Source organism: Rattus norvegicus, chromosome 12 (assembly GCF_036323735.1).
Source record: "Rattus norvegicus strain BN/NHsdMcwi chromosome 12, GRCr8, whole genome shotgun sequence".
Lineage (NCBI taxonomy): Eukaryota > Metazoa > Chordata > Mammalia > Rodentia > Muridae > Rattus > Rattus norvegicus.
The window spans coordinates 18,942,403-18,969,576 of record NC_086030.1 but is presented as its reverse complement, the minus strand read 5'-3'; the positions used below and the strand labels follow the sequence as shown (position 1 = coordinate 18,969,576).

Genomic DNA, 27,174 nt, shown 5'->3' with positions numbered 1-27,174 from the left:
TTCTGGACTATGAGGGCACCTGCACTCACATGGTACACACACACACTCAAAAAATAATAATAATCTTTAAAAATTTAGAGAAAAGCACTTTTGTTTCTTAGTGTACATATGATGTGTATGTACAGGAGTGTGAGCATGAACATTTGTGTGCCATAGAGTGTGTGATCAGAAGACAAGTGTCTGACCTCACCCTCTAGCTTGTTTAGAGACAGTCTCTTGCTCACTGATGTGGACTCCAGGCCAGCTGGCCTCTGGGATTTGGGGACCCTCCTGCCTGCCTACCATCTCACTGGAGTGCTGGGACTACAGATCACCATGCCTGCTTTTTGGGATTCAAATGCAGGTTCCCATACTTGCTTGGCAAATGCTTTATCCATTGAGCCCTCCCAAACCCCCGCAGAAAAAATTTTAAGAGTCAATTAAATTGTATTGATCTGCTTAGTGTAGTGTTTTATGCCTGTAACCCTAGTTTGGAGAGTGGCTAGAGTTACAGGTTAACATTAAAGGTTAGGAGGAGGAAGCGGGAGATAGGGAGGGACACGCCAGCCTGGTGTGCTCAGTCCCTCAGCTGGGGAGCCTGTGACTTTCAGAGCAGGATGATGCCATCTGTGCTCGCCACTGCGCCTGGTGCTGTGCATCTCCACTCACACTGCTGAGTCTTACGACAGTGCTTCTGCCACACAACCACACTCTTCCCACATCTGAAATCCGCCAGAGCCAGGTGAGTTAGTGTAGGCATGGCATCCCAGGACTCAGGAGGCAGAGGGTGGAGGAGCATGAGATCTATGCCAGCCTGGGCAACTTAGTGAGAGGGTCTCAAACTAGAAGATTAAAAGAAAGCTAAGGGTGTGGTTCAGGGGCAGGGTGCTTGCCTAGCATATGCAAGGTCCTAGAGTTCCAGTCTTAGCACCGGACACGCACACATGTACATGCATGTACACCTTGTGCTCACACACACACACACACACACACACACACACACACCCTATTTCCAGAAATCAGAAAGCCCTATGCTGTGACACCAGCTGACCTCTATAAATGGAGTCCCCTACTCACACCTTCCAACATCAACAGTGCAGAACTTCCAAGAATGCTCGGGGTCTTGCCACTCTGAATAAGAACTGACTGGGGTGAGTGACTCCCAGTTCAGTGACTTCTCTCAATGTCCAAGAGGAAGGCAGCAGGAAGTACTCAAGGAGAACACAGAGAAATCGGCTTCCTTGTCTACTCTAGTGAGGCCTCTCCAGCTTCTATACAAACTGCCTGCTGGAAACAGTCATGGAGAAGTCCAGAGAAGACACAGGCAGATGTGCAAACTCCTGGGCCAACTGCTGGCCCATGAGAGTGAAATGTTCACCTAACTTCTGAAGATAAAGCAGTCATTTCATTTACTTGACTTCCATGACTTCTGGGGCACATTATGAGTAATAGCTGGCGAATGCTGACCTAGTCATCCTCCCTCTCAGGACCTGTTCTGGGGAAGCACAGTATGGAGCATGCCAGTTAGCTAGACTGGGAGCAAAGGACATGGCAAAGCCTAACCAAAAACTGCACAGACGCAAGTGTGAGCGGTAAAACTGCTGCAGCAGGTGCAGCTCTCTTGCCAGCATGGCTGCTGTCTCTGTCTCCTTTACTTCCAACACCTCAGAGGAGCCTCCTGGCTGCAGATGAGTCCACATTGCTTAGATGATCTCCATGGTCACAGCACAAGCTCTGCTCCACTCTGGATAGTGTACAGACTGAGGGACCACTGTCACAGCAGGAGGCCACCCGCCTCCCCCATCAGTCTGGGTCTGTAGTCATAATTAGTGGCGCATACATATCAGACAGTCCTGCTGACACCATTAGATGTCAGACACCAGTCCAAAACAAGCTAGCCCTGTGGAGTGAGGGACAGACCTGGAACAGTCCAGAGGCAGTCCATGCCCCTAGGCTTATTCTTCAGCCTTTGAGCCCTGTCAGCTCCTAGCCAATAGTCTTTCTGTGGAAATGCCTGGGAGGCAGTCCAGTAGGTTAAGAGGAAGAGTGCCATGCAAGCATGAGCGCCTGGGATAAATCCCCAGCATGCGCGTCTGCAAAATCAAAAAGTCAAGTGTGGTGCACACGCCTGTAAGCCCAGCACTGGGAGTGGCAGAACAAGGGATGGGGTTTGAGGCTTCCAGGCTCAGTGAGACAAACCATTTGAAGGAATAAGGCAGAGAGTAATAGAGCTAGACACATGCCATCCTTCCGTGGCCTACATGGGCACATATATCCACACACATGTACATTCACCACACACAGACGATAGGTATGATCACATCCATAACCACTGTACTTATGACAAAGTCTTCTGTTCAGTGTCTTGGTATGCTTCCTCCCTTCCTGTGTTTTATTTTTTTAAAGATTTAAAAATATTCTCCCCCGCCCCTCTGTGTGTGTGTGTGTGTGTGTGTGTGTGTGTGTGTGTGTGTACACACGGCAAGCCTTATGGTCAGAGAAGCACTTTCAGACTTGGTTCTCTCCTTTCAACACGTGGGACCAGGACAGAACTCCGGCTGAGCTGAGACATTTTACAGGTTCCTTCATTATGCTTTAAAAGGTGAGATGAAGCCTAGAAAGGCCATCTTCCTCTGTCACTGAGGCACAGGCACATTGATGGCAGTGGATACCAGTGTGCATGTGGCACTAGGGATGGGGACAAATCAATACTGAGTCAGTGTGGAAAGGGAAGATCTCATAGCTCTTTCTCCTTAGAGGAGAAAAGATGTCCCAGGATGGTCACCAGACCCAGCCTTTTCTCTTCCTCTGTGTGACAAGACATCTGAGAAGGCAAAGGACAAGGAAGCTGTCACTTGGCAGAATTCTCAGAGCAGTAGGTATGGAAAGAGCCCAAAGCTCAAATGGCTGGGATGTGGCCTGGGACTATACTCTACAAGTGCCATGCCAATCACCACATGGGAACAAGGGTGGCTCAGCACCACCGCTCAGTCGCTTTCCTAAAAGAAAAATACAGATGTGTACCAAGATTAAGGATGAAACACGCAATCTATAGATTGTACCTGCAATCTATTAGACAGGAAGTCAACCCTGCCTCACTGGCCTGTAGTTAACTTTGTCTCAGAAATCACAAGGTGACCTGAAGCTTCAGCTGAAGCAGATGACTGAATAGGAGATGACTGTTGTCCCTCATGAGGGGCAGCCTTACCCTGGCTGTTAGCCATGTTATACCTGCACTGGAAGCATTGTGGACAGACATAGTTTGGTCTACAAGCGGTGTCCCTAGCACCTGGTTCGATCCCCAGCCCTGTACTTGGGTGCCCACATCACCATGGGTACACAGTCAATGTTGAGTGTTTAAGTGTGTACAGGGAGGAGTAAGCGGATGGGAACCTGAAGCCCTTGTTTCTCAGTGACTCCCCTTTCTGGGCTTTATTTCCATGTTGCCTGTCTAGGCCAGGGATCCATCCCAGCTCTAAGACACCGTGCCCAGTGGGACAAGGCAGGCGACATCTGATCAGAAAACTCTACTCTAACTTCCCAGATGAGGAACTTACCAAGCAGCCATTGGAAATGACTCTGGATGTCCACACCTCCTTGCCTGGTGTACCCTGCACAGCTGAATTAATCCCACTTCAATTTCAGGTCTGAGGGATTTGATGGGGAAAGGCCCTGTCAATTCACACTGAAGTATAACTCCTAGGCCTTTCTCACATTCCTATCCTGTGAAAAGGCTTTCCCTAAGGCAATGACTGGTGTCATCTGTCCTTGGTTCAGCAGTTAACATGAGCACACGCAGATGAACAGGGCTGGTTAAAGCACCGTCTTTACCTGGCTTGGTGTGTGCACCTGGCCCTGAAGCCAGCCTCCAGCTATAGTCTCTGCCTCAAGGGGAGAAAGACGACATCTTTACGCTCTGCAGAAGGACTTTAAAATAGCATGTAGAGGTTGAAGGCAGGGCTGGGAGATGGCTTACTGGATGAAGTACTTGCTAAGTAAATATGATTCCAGACACCATGGACACTGCACAGGTATGGTGACCCAATGGCAAGCCCCTGAAAGACAGAGATGGGATCCCAGGAACAAGGTGACTTGCTACATTAGTCAAACCAGTGAGCTCTGGGTTCAAACAAGATGCTCTGCCTCAATATATATATGAGGGCAGCAGATCACTCAGAGGTGGCGTTAACAGGTGTTTGCAGGATGCTGAGATCTGACTACCAGTTCTCACAATTCCTCAGCAAAGACTCCTATCTGTGGGGACATCTCTCCGGCCACCTACCTCATCCTCTTTTTTAAAACCCAGGCTGCCCTTAAGCTTACAATCCTCCTGCCCTGGGTCTCCCCAGATCTGGGATAGCAGGACTGTGCTACCATGCCCACCCTCTAACACCTCACTCCAATGGTGAGGAGACACGGAGCACACAGGGACAGGTGTCTAGGCCCTAACAGACAGGGAGGATGTAAGAGATCAAGGGGACAGAGAGCCTCACACAATGGGCATCCAGGGTTGGGGTGCACCAGTGTGTACTGGCACCGATGTGAAGCCTTATTTCTGACCACTGTAGCCCGGCTGTGGGAGATGTCACTGTAGGACTGAGCCGGAAGGAGTGTGAGGGACTGTGAGCCGCACCTCGCAGATGAACGAGGAAGCACAACTCAACGGGAAAGGCAAGACGAGAGACGGAAGCAGACAGCTGAAAGAAGAGAAGACACAGGGACCTCACAGATGGGTCCAGGCAACTTCAAATGAACCCTAAGGAGATCAGCTAACCCCTGAACTGTCTAGAGTGGACACCACTCTATGTGGACAGCGGGAGCCCTCTCAGTGCCAGAAGCAGCACAACCAGTACAACTGCCACTCTGGGAAGAGTTTGATGTCACAGTGTCTATCTGGAGACAGATATGCCTTGTGACCCACTGGCTACATTCTGAGGTGGACATCCTACAGTCAGCTTAGAGCATGTACACCTGGAGACAGATAAGAACGTCACAGCAGTTTCTGAAACAAAACAGAAACATACAGAAAGACACCAGTGAGAAGCCACAATTGTTGTCTGCACAATGAAACAGAAGAAAGCAGTGGAAAGAAACCACGGAAGGTAATCTAAATGGGAAAAAAGCAAGTTACAAAAGAAAACTGTGTTGTTTTAAAATAAGTCACTATTACAGCAAAAGCATAGAAAAAGGCTAGGCATGAAGGAGGTGGAACAGGACCCTGTCTGCCGGGAGCAAAGACACAGGAAGGATATTGAGGCCCTGACACATGATGAGCCGCAATTGGCTGGCCGCACACCTCTCCTGGTTACTGGACAGATCAACACGCCTCTTTGAAAACTGCCAGTGCTGAAGGGCTGCTGCCCCCTGCAAAGCAAGCAGGCAAAATCCCCAACTTTTCTGGCTGTAGACTACGTCCTTAGCAGTTGAACAGGTACAATGATTAGCCTTTCTGGGATTATAGACCCCTCAGTGGAGAGAACAAACCTGCAGAGGTTAGACGGCTGCCAAGGGGATCAGAGGGCACCTGTGACCCATGGCTGCCACCTTGCTGGGGGAAAAGCTACTTTGAGGGTGGCAAGGTAGCCCAAACAACTGGAGTCCCTGTGCTCTGCTAGTCTAGACTATGGTTAGAACCGTTTGCTCTTTGTGTCAAAAGAAGTATGCTCTCCCTGGAACCAATGAAGCGGCCAGGTCTCCTGGTAAAATATCGTTTCCTTTGTTTGCCTGACCCCCGCCCCCCCCCAAAAAAAGCCAGATTGTCCCTGAGCATGAGGTTCTATGCCCCAGCCTCCTGAGTGAATATGGGGTGACAGGACTGGGTTTTAAAGGAAATTCTCAGGGGGCAGGATTGGCATGTGGAAGTCAAAGGCTCCCTCACCAGCTGGAACTCGCTTCTGCGGCTGAAGGCTTCCCTGATCCCGGAGTCTCTCCAGAGTGCGCTCAGGGCTGGAACGTAGAGCTGGAAGGTGGCAGGCTCCACAGGCAGCCCTGCCTTGTTCTCGAAGGCCATCAGAAACATCCCGTGCTTCTCGTTCTCAGAGTGCTGCCAGGGAATGCCAAGCTTGTCCCGAGCGTCTACAAGCACCCTCGAGCCCTGGAAGAAGTGAGAACAGAAGAAGGTTTAACTGTGCTCTGAGTCCACAGTGGAGACTCCTAACACTGACTGCCACACCAGGACACTCACACGCCATCAAGGTTGCAGCCAGTGCATGTCTCCTCGTCTGTCCTGGTGTGAGTGTGTCAATTCTCAGGACCACAGCTGAGACCTTCCTCTGAGAGGAAGGCCTCAATAGGGGAACTGCAGAGATCAAAGTGATCTGTGGGGGATTTCCTTGATTATTAGTAGAAGAGCACAGCCCACTGTGGGCAGCACCACCCTGGGCAAGGTGGTCCTGTGCTGTATTATAAAGCGAGCTGAAAGAGCCAAAGAAAGAAGCAGCAAGCCATATTCCTTTATGGATTCTGCTTCAGTTCCTGCCTCGACTTGCTCAAAGATGTACTGTGACCTTCACGTGTAGGATGAAATGAAGCCTTTATTCCCCGGACTGCTTTTGGTCAGAGCATTTCATCACAGTGCTGGGGAGGAAAGTAGAACAGCCTATAGTGACGGCTCTCCTTCAGGGTCTCCCTCCCCTCCTGCCAAGGCACTGGGATGGAGCAGCGGCACGGGAAGGGAGTGCTAGCACATTTAGCCACACTGTCCTAGGGCTGTCAACTCCTAATAAGATACAACTGCTTGTCCCAACTCAAAACAGGCAGGAAGTCATGCACATAGGCAGCAAGCAACCCTGAGACAGGAAAAGCCAGAGCTGCGTGCGCTGAGCCTACCCCACAGAAGCCGAAGCCCCATGCCTATTCCTCTGTGCTGCCCGCAGAAACTGCTGTCCATCCAGTCTTGCAATCATTTTCTCAGTGTTAAAAATACACCGAGTGGTTCCCTGCCCTTCCCTCCCCTCGCAGACAGGGTCAAGGGGACGGAGCAGGAGCCTAAATCAAACAGTGCTAGGGGACGCCTGGCCTGGAAGAACCCCATCTCAGCAGAGGCTTCTGGTCACCCACCCTCTCAGACCACTGCTTCAAGATTGGCCAGGCAGAGCCTGTGAGGTCTGCACTGAGTGCCTGAGGCTCACTCAGCTCTCTGAACAGTCAGTATTGTGCAGAGTGGTGGAGTCACCGAGAAGGCAGTGGTAGGAAAGACTGCCTTGCTTGCCTGCCAGTCTACAAATCACCAGCTCCATTTCTGCCCATGTGTGCATGTGTCTGTATGTGCATGTGGGCACATGTGGTGGCTGTGCACTTATCCACACAGGCCCTGCATCCTGCTCTATTGCTCTCCACCATATCCCTTTATCTCAATGAACCTGGAGGAAGGCTGGCAGCAGTAAGCCCCAGAGTCCTCCTGTCTCTATCACCACAGGGCTGCAGTTACAGGTCCAGTTTTCATGTGGGGGGCAGGCGATCCAAACTCAGATCCTCACACATGCACAGCCAGAGCTCTTACCCATCGAGCCAACCACCTGCCTGCCTGCCTGTCTGTCTGTCTGTCTGTCTATGAATGAGGCAAGGACTCAGGCCGTTCAGGCTGCTCTTGAACTGTGTAACCTCCTACCTCCACCCACTGAGTGCTGGGGTGACAGGCATGTACCACCCGATTTCACACACTTTTAGAAAATGAAGTACCAGCTTTATTGTGCTATATGCATGTGCTGCCTGATTTGCCCATGACGAGTGCATGGCTCCATGGTTTTAGTTGTCCTTTATCCTAAAATACCTCACCCTACCCGAAGGCAGGCCTTCACCAGCTATGTGTCTTCATATTCATAGCTCAACTGCAGCCTTGGGCTGATGCTGTAGTTTCTGCTCTTGCCTTGATCCACTGAGGCAATGTGGAGATAGCTCAGCCTTTCCGACGGGAGTGCCTTGTGGAGGTGTCACCCCCTTGGAGCTGGGATGATTGCACTCACATTATCATTCACTCAGCAGTGAAGGGATATTTGCCAGGCATACAGCTGACAATGGAGTTGTGTTAAGAATTTATAAAGAATACTCAAATCTGGAGTGGTGAGATGGCTCAGCAGGTAGAGATGCTTACTGACAAACCTGACAACCTGAGTTCAATCCTTTGGACCGACATGAAGGAAGAATTGACTCCCTCAAGCTGTCTTCTAAGCTCCATAATGCAACATCCCACCCTGTCCCCAGCACAGTAATAAATGTAAGGAGAAACTCAACAGTTTCTAGCCTAGTTAGAAACTTGGTGATGGACATCAAGGGATGTCAGAGAGCAGGCCCAGCCAACAAGTCAGCAGATGCCCACAATGGTCAACCTGGGAAAGCAGACCCATTTACACAGGGAAGACCCAGCACTGGGTGGGGGTGAAGGTGCTGAGATATTGAGAAGCATCTCAGAAAACTAAACACATTGGGACACAGCCCCGGGAACTCCCTCTCAATCATCCATCCCAGAGAAATCAAAACCTGTTCACAAAAACCTTCATAGGATGGTGCATGCGGTATGAATGGTGGAACACTCATGCCATGGAATATTACTCAGCGATTAAGGAAAGTGTGGGTTTAACTCTGGAACGGATCGATGGCATGGTAACCTGGAAGGACCTCAGGTACACTACTTTAAAAGATCATATTACACAATAGTTCACATGATTCTCTCCCCATCTCTAGGCCCTACAGAGTGTCCTCTGAAAGGAGGATGTGAGGACAGACAGTGTGTGGTGGGGTGGGGTTGGCAATGGGAGGAAAGGATGACAATGACAAGGGACAGCACAGGCCCTCTGCAATCCTCACTGTGATGGTTATGCACAGTGTACCCATGTTCATTTCCTGGCTCTGCTACTATACTGCAATTACGTGTGTCACAACAGTGGGGAACGCTGGCTGACACTGCTCAGACTAGCCTGGCAACTTCCTGCAAACCTATCATTATTTCAAATAAAAAGGCTTTAGAAAGTTCAGCAGCAACCATAGCAATTTATGCTCCAATGATGGGTCAGGGGACAGGAACTAGAGAAGTCAGAGCAGAAAGCAGGAAAGGTGAGGCTCCTCAGGTTCTAAAGCCCTAACAGGCGCTGGGTCTTCAGCAGATGGTGAGTGTGGCCATAGGGAAGTCACTCAGGGCTTCTGTGTCTGAGCAAGATCTCCACTCTCCTGTCTCACCGCTCAGCTCACCACTACCTCTGGGGCCTTCCTGCCTCCTGCTTCCTCAGATCACACTGTCTTGTCTCTACCTTTCCCAAAGGACAAGAGCCTGGAGGTTGGGAATGGAACAGAGATGACTCCTACTATGCACATTCCACAGAGGCTCCCGTGGAAGGCAGGAGGAGGAGGAGCCTGTTCTGTAGGCAATGGCAGCCTGGCAGACAGCTGCGACAGGATCTCAGCCTCCTCCTGGAAAAAGAAAGATGCCAGAAGTTGACAGACTGGAGTCTAACAGCCAGAGGAAAGCCCCAAGTGACTCTAACTGCAGATTTAATCTGTTGACAGCTGTACATTTCAGTCAGTTGTGAAAACATAAATAAAGTTGTAAGCAGTTTGATGACTTCATCCTAGAACAACGGAACATTTTAAACTATTCAAAGGGCACCTTTAAGACAACTTATAAATCTAGCCATTTAAATGTTAAGTTGAGAACAGAGCCCCTGTCGGCTGGGCATGTGGATTTGGTCTCCCTCCCTCCCTCCCTCCCTCCCTCCCTCCCTCCCTCCCTCCCTTCCTTCCTTCCTTCCTTCCTTCCTTCCTAATTTAAAGATAAGGATGTAAACTTGAAAATCCTGGTCTCGTTTCTAGTGAATTTTTAGCCCCTGGTCACTCAGTCTTTTTAGAGTAGTGATCCCTGACTGAAGTCTTTCCAGAAAACACACTCAAGCTACGCTGGACACTGGAGGCTGGCAAGGAGACTTGGCTATAGTGGTGCACAAAGGCCATATTGGGTTTGGATGTGCTCTCACAGCGCATGTGCACTTGAAAAGCTGTTGGTTAAAAACCTACAAGGGCTGAGTGGCTAGCTGCTGGCTACCATCCAAATCAACGAGAGGCTGCCAGAAATGTAAACAGGATGCGTTTCTGTAAGTTGATGAATCCGGCAGAGGCAGAGGCAGCACCTCTCAGTTCTCTCTGGAACCAGCAACAAGGCTGTTCCCATTTGAAGGCCAGGGTGATGAGAGGGCAGAGTAAAGGCAGCCAGAACACTCCAGTCACCCATTTAGGACAAGAGGTAGATGGGACCCCTGGTGGCTTTGTCCTCTGCTTCTCTCTGGGATACACAAGCACATTATTCTGCTAGGAAAGCCACCCACAGAGTTATACCAGCAGCCCAAGGCAAAGAAAAGTGCCAGGCAATGGGAAAAGATCCAAAAGGCTAGAATGTGGCTCCCGCTCCCAGGGTGCTTTCAAAGATTCTCAGAGCAGGACAGAGCAGGGCCCTCAGATGGAGTCTAGAGATAAAGCAACAAAGGAAGGTCAGAACAATGGAGGGATAGCCAGAAATGTCACTGATGGTGGGAGGCAAGGTTTAAAGACAGATGATGGGCCAGCTAAAAAATCTGGAACCTCTTTGGTAAGAAATGGGGACAAACAAAAGGTTTTGGAAAAAGGGACATGAGATCTGTGGAAGGTGGGGCCTTCCAAAAAGGAGGGACAGAAGGCAGGGCTGATACAGAAGGTGGTCAACTGCCCCAACTGGAAGCCAAATGAAGGAGAAGGGCATACCACTAAGAGAACTCAGAGCAAGCTGGGGAGCAGAACGCGATGAAGTTTTGGCAAACTTAAATTCTAATCAAAGTTTTCAGAAATAGATGGAGCTAGAAGCCAAATTGGATTTTGTTGAGTGAGGTGGAACAGGCCTGTGATCCCCACACTGTGAAGGTGGAGGCAGGAGGATCAGACTATGTAACAATGTGGCTACCAGCCTACAACACATGAGACTCTCAAACCCAGCACTAACCCTAAACTTCAAGGTTTAGGACATGCAGAGAAACAGGGCGTCACTGCCCATCTTCAACTGCCTAGAACCAGGGTTTGCTGAAAGTTAAAGAGAAGGGGATCTCGGGCTCTTCAGTTCTCCCCAAGCAGTGTTGAAAGGCTGGGTGAGAGAGCTCAAGCCCCATCATTCAGAGGCCTCCAAAACCGCCGCCTGCAGCAGCTCACGGCCAAGTCCCTCCTTGCCTGTTCTCCCAGGTGTCAGGCCAGAAACCCTGGAATCTTCTAAACATTTCGCCAAATGTTATAAAGACAAACACAGAGGGGAAGGAGGCTTTCCTGTTAATGCGCTTCGCGCTGACAAGCAAGAGTAAACAAACACCCAACCACTCCGGCCCCATGTGCTCACTGCCTGTTTTCTGCTTCAGGCCTGTGAAATAACCTCCATGGTATTTTAAAGGAAGGAACTACGATGCAATAGTAAACACTGGAATAAACTCTTCCTACAAAGGTGCTTCATAGGATTTCTGCTCACAGTAAAGTGTACACACACACACACACACACACACACACACACACACACACACACACACACCATCAGGAACACCAAACCTGAGTGAATACGTACAAGGCTGGGCTCTATCATATGCTTTTCCATAAGCACCGTAGGTGCAGGCCCTTGCTGGTATGCAGTCAACCCAGTAGGTTTAGGGGCAAGTTTTAGGAAGAATGCTAACAGGCTGTGAGGAGGTATAGGCAGAAGGATAAGTAGTTTGGGGTTATCCTCTGCACAGTGAATTTGAGGCAGCCTAGGATTTAGGAGATCCTGTCTCAAAAACCAACAAGCATACAATCAATCTGATAACCTGGGATCATTTCCAGTGGCTGCAGAGGAAAAAAAATAGCAGGAATCCTCTTGATCTGGTGCCTATCTGGCTTTCTTTGTGAGATAGTTATATTACAGCTAGCTAAATTATGGAATCAACAATTTGTCAATCAACAAGGATTCAGGATCAACCTGGATGACCTTCGAGGACTAGGAGGACTATGAGACTCCACTGAGTTGGCGTATTTCTAGAAAAGGATATATTAGTTTCTAGTTTTAAGCTCTATAGAGATGGTGCCTGAATTCTAATGGTTTGGCTTAAGATTTTCTAATGCCAAATAACCATGGTTGGTGCAGCAGAAATCATGATAGGTAAGACAGGAAAGCAGCCTAGACACTTTATCCTAGAATAGAGAAAGAAAAATATGTTAAACGTACATGATATTTAGTCAATTGTAAAGAACAAAATAATGTCATTTCCAGGAAAATGAGTGAAATTAGAAACTAGCATGTTAAAAAATTGGTCAGACTGTGAATGTCAAAAAAAATTATGGAATTTCTGGGTTGAAATTTATACATAAAAAGCTAGAAAAATGGCTCAGCTGTTAGGAGTGCCTACTGATGCTGCAGAGAACCACAGTTCAGTTCTTCACACCCACACAGGGAGCTCAACCACCTCTAACTCCACACACACACACACACACACACACACACACACACACACACACACACACTTTTGACAAGTAGTTCTAAAGTACTCTCCAAAAAGATTATAACAATTTATATATTGACACTTTGTAGCTTTTTTCACTGTTCTAATTTTCCCAAATTGGATTTTTTTTTTTTTTTTTTTTTTGAGACAGGGTTTCTCTGTGTAGCCCTGGCTGTCCTGGAACTCCCTCTATGGACCAAGCTGGCCTCGAACTCAGAATCCCCCTGCCTCTGCCTCCCTAGTGCTGGGGTTAAAGGCATATGCCACCATGTCTGGAACTAAACTGTTGTTTATCAATCTGTTTTACTGAAACTGTCCTTCATCAATATCTATAAAGCTATCTTCAAACCACAGGCCAGAGAACCACAACAGAACTGAAAATGAAGCAGGCCTACTAACTCTATCCTCACAGTACAAAGCAGAAAAGCCAGAACAGAACGGATAATTGGTTCTATCCATCAGACAGAGTTTCACATTCAATCTTTATATTGACAGTAAGTAGCCATTACTAAGTAATAAAGTGATACATAAAGTAATAAGGTCTCTACTTGGTAATCAAAATGCCTACTGCTGGGAGGCACAGCTAACATTTCCAACAGAACCATCATGTCAAGGCATAAAGTGAAATTAAAAACATCCAGCCTGAATCCAGGAAAGCCTCGAATTTGATGGGCAAGCTCTCAATAATGACAGTTTATGTGAAACGTTGACACATTAAAATAAGGGATAAGGGGAAACTAGCTTGCTCATGGTCCTCTTGCTTCTAGAACTATGTAGCACAGAGTGGGGAAGGTAGGTGAAGCACTGTCCAGCAGCTATGAAGCCCCAAGTTCCAGCCTCAGTCCTTCAAAACCCAATCTGATAAGACCCTATGGACTAGAGAAAAACTCACAGAAGATAAAATGATTAACCGAGAAAATAAACTCAATGCTAACATAAACATCAGCAAAAATGTACTTGGGCACGTCAGTACATTTAGGATCAGCAATTTAGGACCAGCACTAAGTGGCCTCTTGCTGAACTGTCACATCAAGCAGCATTTCAAGTTAAGTGGCAGGCTTTAGACATAAACAGACTTGGGAGAGTGTGGCTGCTTGGCTGCTAGGAAAGAACTCAGGGGAACATAATACCACTTTGGCCATGGCAGAGCCACTGTACGTAATTAGGTGGCACAGGACGACTGGCACTCAACTTCCACCTCAGCACTCCAGAGCCTGAACCACCAGGAGTTCAATGCCAGCTTGGGCTATAGAGTAAGGCCCTGTCTCGTGCTACCTTCCCTCACCTACTCTGGTGTGTTTTCGGTTATTTCCTGCAGTTCAAGACTTTAGCAGGAACTCAGGCACCTGCCTTCCATGGACTGAATGGTACCAGCCTAGATAGCTGAGAACAAATGTCTTAAGCTGGACCTAATTAGCACTTATGGAAGGGCAGGGTCGGTCCCTGCAGTTCCAACATCTGTCTCAAGAATCTGCTGATGGATTTTCTTTCCACCCAGCCTCTCCTCCCATCTTTACAGTGATTTCCAATTTTTTATACACCTCAGTCCATGGAAGGCTCAGGCTGGGGTCCATCTGAAAGTCTAGGTCCTGCCATCAGTATGTGTTTGGAAAAATCACTCCAGGGATCTCTGTACATTGCCAAAAACAGCTGCCAAAAGGCTAGTGCCCAAAGCCTGTGCCTCCCCTGCAGGCTAATTGTGGGCTGCAGAGACTTCCTAGCACTCAAGTTAGGAGACTACATGTACTTAGAGGGCTGTAGTGACTACAGGTGGGACCAACGCATTCCGTCAGTCTCCTGTCCAGCTGTTGGCAAACTACAGCCTAGCAGCTGGATAGCTGCGGGTCTTCTGCCTGGTGTCCTTGTAGCTACATTTGTCCCACCATTCTACTCTCAAAACCAGTCATCTGATTGAATCAAGTCAGTTTAAACAACTCATCTGTTCAAATCCCTACAAGGTTCCCCACTGGATTCAGGGCAAAGCCAAGGGGCTTCGGACCTCACTTCCTTCTACTTCTCCGGTGACCTGCTCTACGTCTGGAGGCCTTAGGCTAAGACCCCCTCCTGCACCTTCCACATACCTTTGCTTTGTTTTTCTCTTTAGCTAACACTCATTAGCTTACTCGGTTATCTTTACTAAGTCACTATCTCTCCCCTATTACTCTACTGGGATATCAGCCGCAGGAGGACAGGAATTTTTGCCACGTCCCCTCCCATGTCCCTTGGCCTATCACACACAGCAGATGCCCTTGTGAGAGGAAGAATGAAAGGTTCTTAGGGTTATCACTTGCAAAACAATATTAACCGTCCTTTTGTCTCACAGGCTGCAGAGAGGAGTGCCCAAAGCTGTCATTCTTGAGACAGTTATCATGTAGCCTAGGCTGGTTCTAGGACCATAGGGTGTACCATCACACTACAGTTACTCCCCATTATTTATATGAATAGATGTGCAATATGCCCACATTGGTCAACAGTATATAATAACACACACAAAAAAACTTTAGCCAGTTTTCCAGAGGGAGGTCCACCACATAAGCACTCATCAGCGAGGTTAACAAATGCATACTGGCTCATCCAGTATTTGCAAAACAACAGCTGTATAATTATCTTTACATTCTTTTAAATAAATATATCATTTTCATATGTCAAAGGAAAAAAAGTGCCAACTGACAGAAGAGTTCAACCAAGAGGCCAGCGGGTTAGTTCCTGACACAAGTCCAGAGTTGCAAAGGACTGTGGCATTTGCAGGCAGTGCTCCCCACGTTGCACTAGTTTTCAAAGCTTACAGTTGCTCTTCTGGCTAACGGATACTGACACCCCTTCACAGTACTAACGGACCTGGGGCCCAGTCCACTGAGGAAGATTCTGACGCTTTACAAAAGGTCTTCCTGGGAAGGGAGGGCGTCTCTCATGAAGCACCAACTTTATTAAGTTTCTTCAGGGTTTGCTGCATGCCTCCTCTGTTCGGGCTGCAGTAAAGTGCAGAAGGCTGGTGACTCAGAAAGAGTAGATATCTGGACATCTCAGTCCTTCGAGTAGGGTCTTAAATAAACATCAGCTGAACTGCACTGTGGTCAGAGATGCTCTCCTGGTTCATAGGAGAGGCCTTCTAGCTGTTTCCTCATGGGGTGGAGTGAAGGCTCTCTGGGACTCCTTTTTTTTTTTTATTTATTATATATAAGTACACTGTAGCTGTCTTCAGATACACCAGAAGAGGGCATCGGATCTCTTTACAGATGGTTGTGAGCCACCATGTGGTTGCTGGGAATTGAACTCATGACCTCTGAAAGAGCAGTCGGGTGCTCTTAACCGCTGAGCCATCTCTCCAGCCCTCTGGGACTCCTTTTTATAAGACCCCGAACCCATTCATGATTTTGTGCTTGTGACCTGATTACTACCACCTAAAGTCCTTATAGCTCAATACCACATTGGGGGTAGAATTCAGTACATGGATCTGGAGTGTCACCCTGAGACCACAGTGCCACAGATGGGAGAAATAACAACAGAACTTGTTATAGTACCACTAACAACCATGGCATGTCTTTTAGGGGCAAATTAGGTTTACAGTGTTTGTAGTGTATGTGAGTATACAAGGCTCTCTCTCTCTCTCTCTCTCTCTCTCTCTCTCTCTCTCTCTCTCTCTCTCTCTCTGTGTGTGTGTGTGTGTGTGTGTGTGTGTATAGACCTGAGGTCAACATCAGATATCTTTCTCAATGGCTTCTTTAACTTATTTTATTTACTTATTTACTTTTCTGAGACAGGGTCTTACTATATGGCTCTAGCTGGCCTGGAACTCACTATGTAGACCAGGCTGGCCTTGAACTTACAGAGTGCTTCTGCCTCTCCAGTGCTGCTCAGCCTATAATTTAATTTTTTTCTTTTTCTTTTTCTTTTTTTTTTTTTTGGAGCTGGGGACCGAACCCAGGGCCTTGCGCTTGCTAGGCAAGCACTCTACCACTGAGCTAAATCCCCAACCCCTATAATTTAATTTTTAAAGATTTATTTTATGTGCATGTGTTTTGTGTGTGCATGAAGAGGGTGATGGATCCTTGATTGTAAACTACCAGGTAGATACTGGGAACTGAACCCAGGTCCTCTGTAAGATCATCTGGCACTCTTAACTGCTTAACCACCTCGCCAGCCACTCCCCTTATTTTTGAGATAGCGTTTCTCACTAAACCTGGAGCTCACAGTTTTGATTCAACTGGCTGCAAGCAAGCTCCCAGGGAGACTTGTCCCCCCTCAGAGCTGGGACTATAGATACATGACACTGTTCACAGCTTTCCTGTGGGCACTGGGTATTTGAATTCAGCTATTCACTCTTGCACAGCAAACACTCCCCACTCCCACCCCACCCCCGCCCCTTCCATGCCCTCTCCCTAGACTCTAACTCAGCTTTTGACTGTGATAATAACAATAAGGTAGAGAAACAGCCTGGGGCCAGGTTCTTCAAGGCCCCGTCTCAAGTAAATGAGGTAGGACACATCCTCCTCCACCTCTACCCATTTGTACATGGGTGCACACACCTGTACACGTACATATATATACCCCCCACAGACAGCACATGTATGTGTGAAGGGGAAGTGCTCTACTTATAACTCAAAGTAAAGGAAGGATGGTTACTTCTTAAGGATAAATACACATTAAAGTCATCAAGAACGTCCTACGACTGAAATATAATCACTTTATCCCTAATACTAAGATGACAGTGCACATTTTATAGCTCAAGGACAAAACAAAGTGTCAAAACTGCAAATATTTGTGAGCTCTGATAAGACAAAGGTAATGTTTATATATTCTAAGTCCAGGGCATGCACGTGGTACAAATTCTATCAAGTACAACTGGTCTAGGAAGGAAATGGATGGAGGCTTCCTGTCAGCAGTGTTTGCTGACAGTGCCAATGGCACAGGGAGTCATGAGTAGACTTGGGGTTGATGCCAAAGACCAAGACAGGCATTCCAGGACAGCACTGATACGACTGAGTCTGTGAAAAAGAAAGACAGAGGCAAGGCGAGTGTCCCTGGTGAGGCGTAAGATGGGTCTGCTCCTGGAGGTACAGGCTGTGGTGAGGAGGTCTGGATCCCTGACCATGCCTAGGTCTACCTGTCTACAACCCTCCTTGCCTACAAGCCCAGGACACAGACTGTGACTGATAAATGTATCTGGGGTGACCAGATAAGCCCCGCTCCTGGGTATGTCTGAGGACACTGGCTCTGAGGCTCAGTAGAGCATAGTCAGCTGTTCCCTGCCTTGCTGCTTGAGCCAGGATACCTTACAGGTTGGTCTCCTGCTCTTTCTCACCACCATTCCCATGCTCTCAGGCTTTAAAGCGATACTCTGGCTTCCCCAGCTCTTCAGGCTGATGGATGACCAACTGCTCAGTCTTCATAATCATGGATCCAACTCCTCACATGATATCTCCTTTCACACAGATATGTATCCTCTCGGCCATTTCCCTGGAGAGCCCCGGCCAGGCAGAGATTAGGAGGTTTTGACTTGCTACTAGCAATGCTGCCGCTGCCTGCGCCTGCCCCCAGAAGCCCTCCAAGCAGAAGCACTTTCAGTTTGCGACTGCACTAGTTCTGAGCACAAGCAACACTGATGACAGACCCCCAGTGACCTGGGCCAAGCTGGCATGGCAGTGCACATCTGTAACCAGAGCACGTAAGGAGGCTGAGATAAGTCTGCAAGTTTGAGGTCAGCTTGGTAACCTCTCAAAATGGGGAGTGATTAGGGGTTGGGGGTAGCACAACAGGCAAGCACAAAGACCTGAGTTCCTAGTTCCTGTTAAAAATTCCCAGCGTGTGCGTTTTAACTAGCTGGATGCACTAGCACCATACTTGTAAGCCCAGCACTAGGTACACACACCTCCAATCGTGTGGATTAAAGACAATTTCAGATATCAGAATAAACCACCTTTCAGCTTCATCCAAACTCAAGGTCACACACTAAGGTCTGGGGGGACTTATTTTGCACCCATGAAGTTCTGCCACTAGGGCCTTCCGCATGCTCATCCCCTCCCCCAGCTCCTTGTTCTGCTTTCTGCCTAACTGCTTGTCACGCACAGAGTTTCAGGGCTGACTTTATCAGGCTGTGTCTGACAACCCGAGTCACTGCAATGCCCACAAGCAGTTCCTGTCTTCCCCATACTTTCCCATGTCTGGTGTACCGCAGGAGTCTGTAATGGCTGGCTGGCCTCCCTGGTAGGCTGCACTATGCACGGGGCCTAGGACACACGTACATTTTATTTCTAGAGACAAGGACATTATTTCTGTCCCGTGGTAGCCCACTGAACCTAATTTACTTGGCCCAGAGTTGCTGTGTGCCTGGTTCTGTGGCTAGGTCCCTGAGAAAGCTGACCTGCATTGGAAGAACATGGACAAGTGAACGGAAAGGCAGGCCAGGCCTGCAGCACCACTCTTGTGTTCTGCTCCATGGGAGCCAGCTGTCTGTGGGAAGGAACTGTCAAAAACAAGTTGCCAGAAGGCCACACAGAGGGTGGCACTGAAGCTGACCATAAGATGAAGAACCGGCATGGAAGAAGCGGTGACAGTTTCCCTGGCAGAAAAAAACCTCATGGGCAAAGGCCCTGAGCTTTGCATTTTTACAAAATTAAACAAACATTGGAGAGGCCATGACTATGTGGAGAGCAGCTATCACAGTGGTGGTGGGTACCAGGCTAAAGCTGTGACCTAGCATAATGGGTCTTTTAGATTTTTCCTTGACTACTATTTTAAAGTGAGTAAAATAATGTGCAACTAGAAGTAATTTAATGTCAAGGCTGTTGTTTTATGTAACTAAAAGATGAAGCTTCTACACAGTACACAAGAGACTCTCTCTGTGGTTTTATTTTAATTTTTTTTTAATCTTTATTAACTTGAGTATTTCTTATTTACATTTCGATTGTTATTCCCTTTCCTGGTTTCCGGGCCAACATTCCCTTAACCCCTTCCCCTCCCTTTCTATATTGGTGTTCCCCTCCCCATCCTCCCCACATTACCGCCATCCCCCCAACAATCACGTTCACTGGAGGTTCAGTCTTGGCAGGACCAAGGGCTTCCCCTTCCACTGGTGCTCTTACTAGGATATTCAATGCTACCTATGAGGTCAGAGTCCAGGGTCAGTCCATGTATACTCTTTAGGTAGTGGCTTAGTCCCTGGAAGCTCTGGTTGCTTGGCATTGTTGTTCATATGGGGTCTCGAACCCCTTCAAGCTTTTCCAGTCCTTTCTCTGATTCCTTCAAGGGGGGTCCCGTTCTTAGTTCAGTGGTTTGCTGCTGGCATTCGCCTATGTATTTGCTGTATTCTGGCTGTGTCTCTCAGGAGAGATCTACATCCAGGCTCCTGTCGGCCTGCACTTCTTTGCTTCATCCATCTTGTCTAATTGGGTGGCTGTATAAGTATGGGCCATATGTGGGGCAGGCTCTGAATGGGTGTTCCTTCTACCTCCCTATTCCCTGCCAAGGGTGTTCATGGTCCCCCCCCCCTTTTTTTTTGGTTCTTTTTTCAGAGCTGGGGACTGAACCCAGGGCCTTGCGCTTCCTAGGCAAGCGCTCTACCACTGAGCTAAATCCCCAACCCCTCATGTTCCCCTTTTAAAGAAGGAGTGAAGCATTCACATTTTGGTCATCCCTCTTGAGTTTCATGTGTTCTGTGCATCTAGGGCAATTCAAGCATTTGGGCTAATAGCCACTTATCAATGAGTGCATACCATGTGTGTTTTTATTTAAAAAACTTTTAAGTGTTTTTATTTTAAAATATGAGGACAGAACTGGGAAGGCATGGCTACTGCCTATACTTGGTGGCAGTACTTGGTGGCAGTTGGCTAGTTAGACTAACCATTTGGCAAGTTCTGTATTCAGCAAGACTCTACCTCAATACAATGGAGGACTCTACCTCAATACAATGGAGGAAGACAGCCACTGTCAACTCAGTTTCCACACTCACACATACGTATCCACATGTGTGTCCTCGACCCTCATACATGCATCTCTTTCTCTCTCTCTCTCTCTCTCTCTCTCTCTCTCTCTCTCTCTCTCTCTCACACACACACACACACACACACACACACACACACACACCCTCTTTGAGGACTACAATATAGTGGTAAAGTGTTTGTTCCACATGCACAAAGCCCTGGGTTACATCTCTAGCACCTAAAAGAAAAATTCTTTGTCAGTTTGCCAAAATAGAGTTGGAGACTGCCCGTTTGGGAACCTGGACTTCTGTCACACATTTATCCATGTGTGAACCACAAAGCCACTCTCAGATTTGGTCACCACTGGTCAAGATGCCAATGAAACTGAGGACACTGCTTGCCTTACCTCACCACAGCACCAGATCTAGGGGAAAGCCAGGACTGTAAGAAGCTGTGTCTGCCTGCTTACTCTGAGGTCATCAGAGACTGCTTTCTCCAGGGCTGGGCAATGCTATGAAGCCTGTAATTCAGTCTGCATCCACAGGGAAGCTCAAACCTCAAAGCCTCAGGAGCAGGCCAACATCAGACTGTCAAAACCAAAGGATAGAATTAAGGTCTCTTTGCACACTGCCCTCAGTCAGGAACTATGGGTTATATGGTAGGGGAGGGGTGAGCTATGGTGACTTGAGTTCAAACCAGGACAAACAAATGTCTGTACTTGGCCATTTCTTAGGGGACAGGTGGGCAAAATCACTGATCAGATGGTCAGAAACTAACTTTGCATCTCAAATGAAATGTCCCCCAGAAAATTCAAGCCCCTCTTAGTATACTACCATCATAAAAGGTGTAGCCCACTGCTGTCACTGTGTGGTAGATCCCATCCATAATAGCTTCTCCTATTACATGGACCTCTATCTATTGCTTTCTGACTGCCATGTTCTTTTCAGCTGACCCCAAGGCTCTGGTTTCTCTCCCTTCCCTATGTGATTGCATATATCAGTGGTCCCCAGGAGCAGACTGAATCCTCTCAGAATCACCTAGGGAATTTGAATCCCCAGACTCCAGGCTGAATCTCAAACTTCTTGATTTATGGTCTTGGGGGCTGGAGCCCAGGTTGAACATGTCTGAGGCCTGTCCTTGGGCTCCTCAGGCTGCTGCCTGCCTAACTAGGACAGGACAGTGGTGTACTTCACATTATTGTCTGAATCTCTGGTGTTATGACACCTGAAGCCTTGCTGATGGAAGAGAATGGACCTTTCCAAAACATACTCCTCTGTGATAAAACTTCATGTCTGACCAGCCAACACAGAGCACACACTCAGAGGTACCTCTTTAAAGCTCCCCTGGCTTTCCCTGCTTGATCTTTAGTCCTCTGCCCTATTCACCCAGGGCCAGGTGCTTGACAAGCAGGGACTACTCTGTAGCTCCCAACATGATTTAAACTGTCTGATCTAAACCTCTTATCTGATTTTGCTTGATTCTTTTCATTGGAACCGCAATGGAGGCCAGGCATGGTTTGCCAGCTCCTTCTTCCCAGACCAGTGAGCACTAAGCTCATTCCCCAGCTGAATGTCTCCCACCCCTGATGGAGACAGATCCTGGGGCCCCTCGATCACCCTCTCCTTTTTGCAGTGCACATACTCAGTAAGATCCAATGATGTATTTACTGTGCATTGTTCATTAATCTAAAATAAGCTGTGTGGTTTTCCAGACCTTGGATAAGTCCCCTGAGAAGCAGTGTTGACGGCATCTGGTGGAGCCAGCCTGGCCTGCAACCGCCCCTCGACCCACATCTAAGTACGTTCCAGGGCAGTTCTGGCCACAACACACTAGGGACGGGGCAAGGACATACAGTGCGGCACTGTAGGGCACAGGGGAAATGGTAAACAACCTGACTGCACATCAAGAGGGAAACAGATCACCACTGTGGCAAGCCATTCACTGGTTAGAAGGAACAGAGTTCCACATACCAGAATGGTGGGGACACAAATGAAAGAGTGAACAATGTGTTCAAAGTAGCATCATTTCCTTACTTTTTTAACACACACACACACACACACACACACACACACACACACACACACACACACACACACGGTAAAAGAGGTATTAAGACCATGAGCTAGACAAATCCAGTTGTTATCTCTGGGCCAAGGGTAGGAGCTATAGGAAGAGTAACTATGAAGCTAACAAAATGGCATCTAGCTGTGTCAAGACACAAGTCGGATGTGCATTGAACCCTTTTTACCGCAGAGCAACCATGAAACAGGAATAATCATATCCCAGTTCACAGGTGAGAAAACTGAAAAAAAAAAAAAAACAAAAAAACCCACATCCACTGGCCCTCCTGAAAGGACCTCCTTCTTCCTCCAGGTGGCCACCATACTCTTCTTTCTCTTCCTGCACCCTGTACCCACCTGCCGCTCTCGGGCAAGGTCCCACTCAGCATTCGGCATGAGAATTACAGGCTGTATCATTTGTCTCTTCCAATCACAGTGAAGATGTCTCACCACACTTACTTTTATTTGTGTGTATGTCTATGTATAGTAGGTATGCTCACACATGTGTCTGTGAGGCTAGGGGCTGACCTTAGATGTTTAAACTCAGAAGTCACTTTCTCAGTTTCTGGTTGTTTTTGTTTTTAAACAGGGTCTCTCAATGGAACCCAGGGCTCACTGACTATAGGCTGGCTGATGAGTGAGACCTAGGGATTGCCCATTTCTGTCTCTCAGTATTGGGACTGTAGCCAGACAGCACCTCACCTGTTTTTATGGGGTGCTGGGATCTGAACTCAGGTCCTCTTTACTGACTGGACTATTTCCTTAGTTCTTTCCATGGTAATTAACTGTTTACGTAACCCAGGGGATGAAGCTCAGGGATTACGTCAGGTTCTTGACTTTCTTGAGACTTGCTAGAGAGTCCAGGTCTCCTGTCTCAGCCTCCTGGATACTGGGATTATAGGCATGTACACCATGATAAATGGAGACTATTTACCATATCCTTCTCTCCCTGCCCCCATGTCTATGGGAGGCTGGGCTCTGCCTATCCTCATTGGCCTTGGTTGTCTACAGTCCCTGGTTATGACCCCTCCTGAGTATCATCCCCTGTCCCCTCAGACATCTGCTATTGCATTTCTTTTGCAAGTCTTTGCTCAGCATCCCTGAGCCAGGAAGCTTCCCACAAATCAGCAGCTGTTTCCTCCCTCAATCTGCTTTTCTTCTTCTTTACCTCTTATCACACCTCTTTCTTTCTCCTTAAAAGCAATTACTTGGGGTTGGGAATTTAGCTCAGTGGTAGAGCGCTTGCCTAGCAAGCGCAAGGCCCTGGGTTCGGTCCCCAGCTCCGAAAAAAAGAAAGGAAAAAAACAAAAAACAAAAAAAACCAATTACTTATCTTAGTGTCTGGGTATTTTGCATATGTATGTATGCATGCATGCATCAGGCATTTGTCTGGTGCCCACAGAAGCCAGGCATTGGATCCTTTGGAACTGGAGTTATAAACAGTTGTGAGCTGCCTCTGGTCCTGGGAATTGAATTAAGGTCTTCTGGAAGAGTAGCCAGTGCTCTTAACTGCAAAGCCATCTCTCCACCCCACTTTATGGTTTTTGTTTGTTCTGAGAGGCAATATCAATATGTAGTATAATCTGTCCCAAAGCTTGCAATCCTCCTGCCTCAAACTTCTGGATTCTGGAACTACAGGTACATGCTACCATGCCTGGATTATGGATTTCTTAATTTACTATTTGTTCCTAAGCTGTCCAATCCCAAGAATGTAAATTCCATGGCTGCAAGAGCTGTGTCTCTTTGACTACTGCTGTCTTCCCAATGCTGAGTTTAGCCCTTAGCACTCAGGAGTTTCTGGAATGAATGAATGCACACATGAATGAGACACTTATCACAGGACAGAGAGATGGAGCTGGTGACTCCAGTCCAAGCAGTGTGGTTTCAGTTCCAGGAGGTGAAGAAGTATTATGGAAGAAATTTCCAAGTAAGTGGAAGACATGTTTAAAATAAGAACAATGGTGTCTTCGGCTGTCAGCTGTGAGTGATGGGCAATTGGAATGTTTCGTCCCTTTCTGCCTCCCTTCCTGGGTCTCTCCCACTTGGAAATCTCTCTTCTCAGTTTTATTTTTACGTCTCTGTGAGGGCACTGCAACACTAATCACTAGTTTAAAAGGCACGAGAACACCATGAAATCACTGTTAGTATTTCAAATTGCACTAATGCTCAGTACAGTACATTAAAGTTAGTTTACTGAACGGACGGTGACTATGCAATGGTTGAAAAGCACATTAGGGTTTGGAAGTTTCTGGGGAAGTGCCATTAAGAAGACTAATTAGACACAGAGCAAAGCCTTCTGCACAGCAAGGGAAACAGTGAGCTGGGTGAACACACTTCACAGTGTGGTAGAACATCTGTGATAGCTAGATAACTAACAGGATTAATATCTAGATTATATAAAGAACAAGCAAAAAAAAAAATCAAATGCCCCCCAAACAAATGAACCAGGTAGTAAATGAACAAGTAAGATGGACAGACAGTCCCTAAGACATGAATAAACATGGCAAACGAACCTGAGAGAATGTTTGGCACCCTCAGCTGTCAGGGGAAAAGGCACATTAAAATGACATGGAGATTCCATCTCAGCCCAGCCAGAACTGCTACTATGAGAAAACAAGTGCTGGTGAGGCAGGCCCTCATACACTGTTGGTGGAAATGTAAGCAGGTACAGTCACCATGGGAATAAATCCTGTTCCAGCCACCAGTCCTGCTGGTGTATGTACCACAAGGACTCCACTGTTTCCAATAGTGAGGTTATAGACCCTGCCAGCTACCCATCAACTGATGAGAGGATAAAGAAAATGTGGTACACAGTAGAGTTTTTTCAGCTGTAAAGAAGAAGAAAATCAGATTGGGGAGACGGTTCAGCAGGTAAGAGCATCTGTTATGTGAACACAAGGACCTGAGTTTATATCTCCTGAGCGTACGTAGAAATGGTGGTGTGGTAGTACATGGCTGTGGCCCCAGGGCTTGCTTGTGTTCCCCCACTCCGTGTGTGTGTGTGTGTGTGTGTGTGTGTGTGTGTGTGTGTGTGTGTGTAAGAGAATTGCTCCGGTAAGTCCAGGATCATCAAGAGCCTGTCTCAAAGAACAAGGCGGAGAGTGATAGCACAGGACACTCAATGCCCTCCTTGGGTATCTGTGTGTGCACAGGCATGTGCACCTTCTACTTTGAAACATCACATAAGAGTTATAGCTTACGTGTGAGGTGCTCCTGCAGAGCTCAGGCACCACCAGATCGGGCTATAGTTTAAGGTGGAAAAAAAAAATCCTAGCTGGTTATAGTGGGACATGCCAGTAATCAGTAAATCCCAGCACTAGAAAGGCTACGGCAAAACCAAAAGTACAAGTCTGAGTTGCCTAACATGTGCAAGGTCTCAGGTTCAATTCTCAATACTGAAAAGGGGAAAAGAAAATCTTCGAGTGAGGTGAAGCAGGGCCTGCCAGCTGCAGGCTTCCTGGTCCTATGCCCATCTGCACAGTATAATCTGTGGGTCAGGCAGCAAACTGTGGTCTCTGCCTTACCACTTCATAAAGATAACAGGACTGCCACCCAATTTACACAGACAACACTCTGTAGGAGCCAATCCCACTCTGTTAAGACACTAAGCGAAAGAGGCCAATCAAGAATTTTTCTGACGGCCTGTTCTAGGTCTACGAATTACTGAAGCAGCGTGGACCACTCCTGTCCTCTTATCTACAGTGGGGACCTGCTGCTTCCTGCTATGAGGCTTTCATCCTGGTATCTTGTAGGAAGCCTGCATTCCCCTCAGTAGTAACTATGGCCCCCCAGGGATGTCAGAGCAACTACATCCTTGTATCACCAGCTCCAGAGCATGAATACAGAACTGCTTTTACCATCTGCTCACAAGACTAATGAATCCTACCAATGACTCTATATAAGGAAAGGAGCCTTGCAAAGCCCCACTAACTCCCTGGGTGGCCCCAGGCAAAACAATCCGCCCTGAGCCAGGCTCCCAAAGGACAATGGAAACCTCTAATTCTATATTCTGAGCTCTCTGCTTCACTGTCCCCTCCATTTTAGAAGACTGTCATACTCTAGAACACATGAACTATTTCCCTCCCCAGTAGGCCTGTCAGCCAAGGGCAAGCTGTCAGGAAACCCGAGGCTATACTATGTTCTTGCTCAAGGATCTCAGTCTTATCACTGAAACTTGGTAAACATCTTGTCTGTTGACAAGATCAGCAATATTGAAATCTGGGTTTCACATCCTCTCAGACTTTCTTTGCTCTAAAACTATTTACTTATATATCTAACTAACATTTGAGTACCTATTGTGTGTCAGTAGTGTGCCAGGCCTAGAGAGACAGGGGAATCAAACCAGGTCCTTGCAAGCTACCTAGGACACTCTGGGATCCACTACCCAGAACTATTTGCAACATCATGTGCCCATTAACAACTGGGAGTCACATTGACACTGACATTCTTGATAAAGTGAACCCAAAAGTATGAGGCTCGGTGTTTCCAACTACCGTCTCCTAATTTTTAGCTGGGCTAGAATATACTTGGCCATCCTGGAACTACTGCCAGAGGAAGTTTTTGAGATGCATCCTTGAAGGCTTTTCAGTTTTCCCCAGGTTTGCTTGCTCTGGGTCAGTTGCACATTCTCCCGTTTTCTCTCTATGTGAGTCTGTGTGTCTGAGATAAGTACGGTTTACCATGTGGCTCAGACTATCCTCTTGTTCTGCCTCCTGAGTGCTAGGATCACAGGTGTGCACCAGC

The 27,174-nt window shown here is 47.5% G+C and overlaps 1 protein-coding gene across 1 annotated transcript in view; it reads right to left on the bottom strand.

The window, feature by feature from the left end:
- Gna12 (G protein subunit alpha 12) overlaps window positions 1–27,174 on the bottom strand; it is an 80,557-nt gene that overhangs the window by 30,609 nt on the left and 22,774 nt on the right. Inside the window, exon 2 of the mRNA NM_031034.2 lies at window positions 5,858–6,073. Coding sequence (NP_112296.1) covers window positions 5,858–6,073 — 216 coding nt within the window. The remainder of the gene's footprint in view (window positions 1–5,857; window positions 6,074–27,174) is intronic.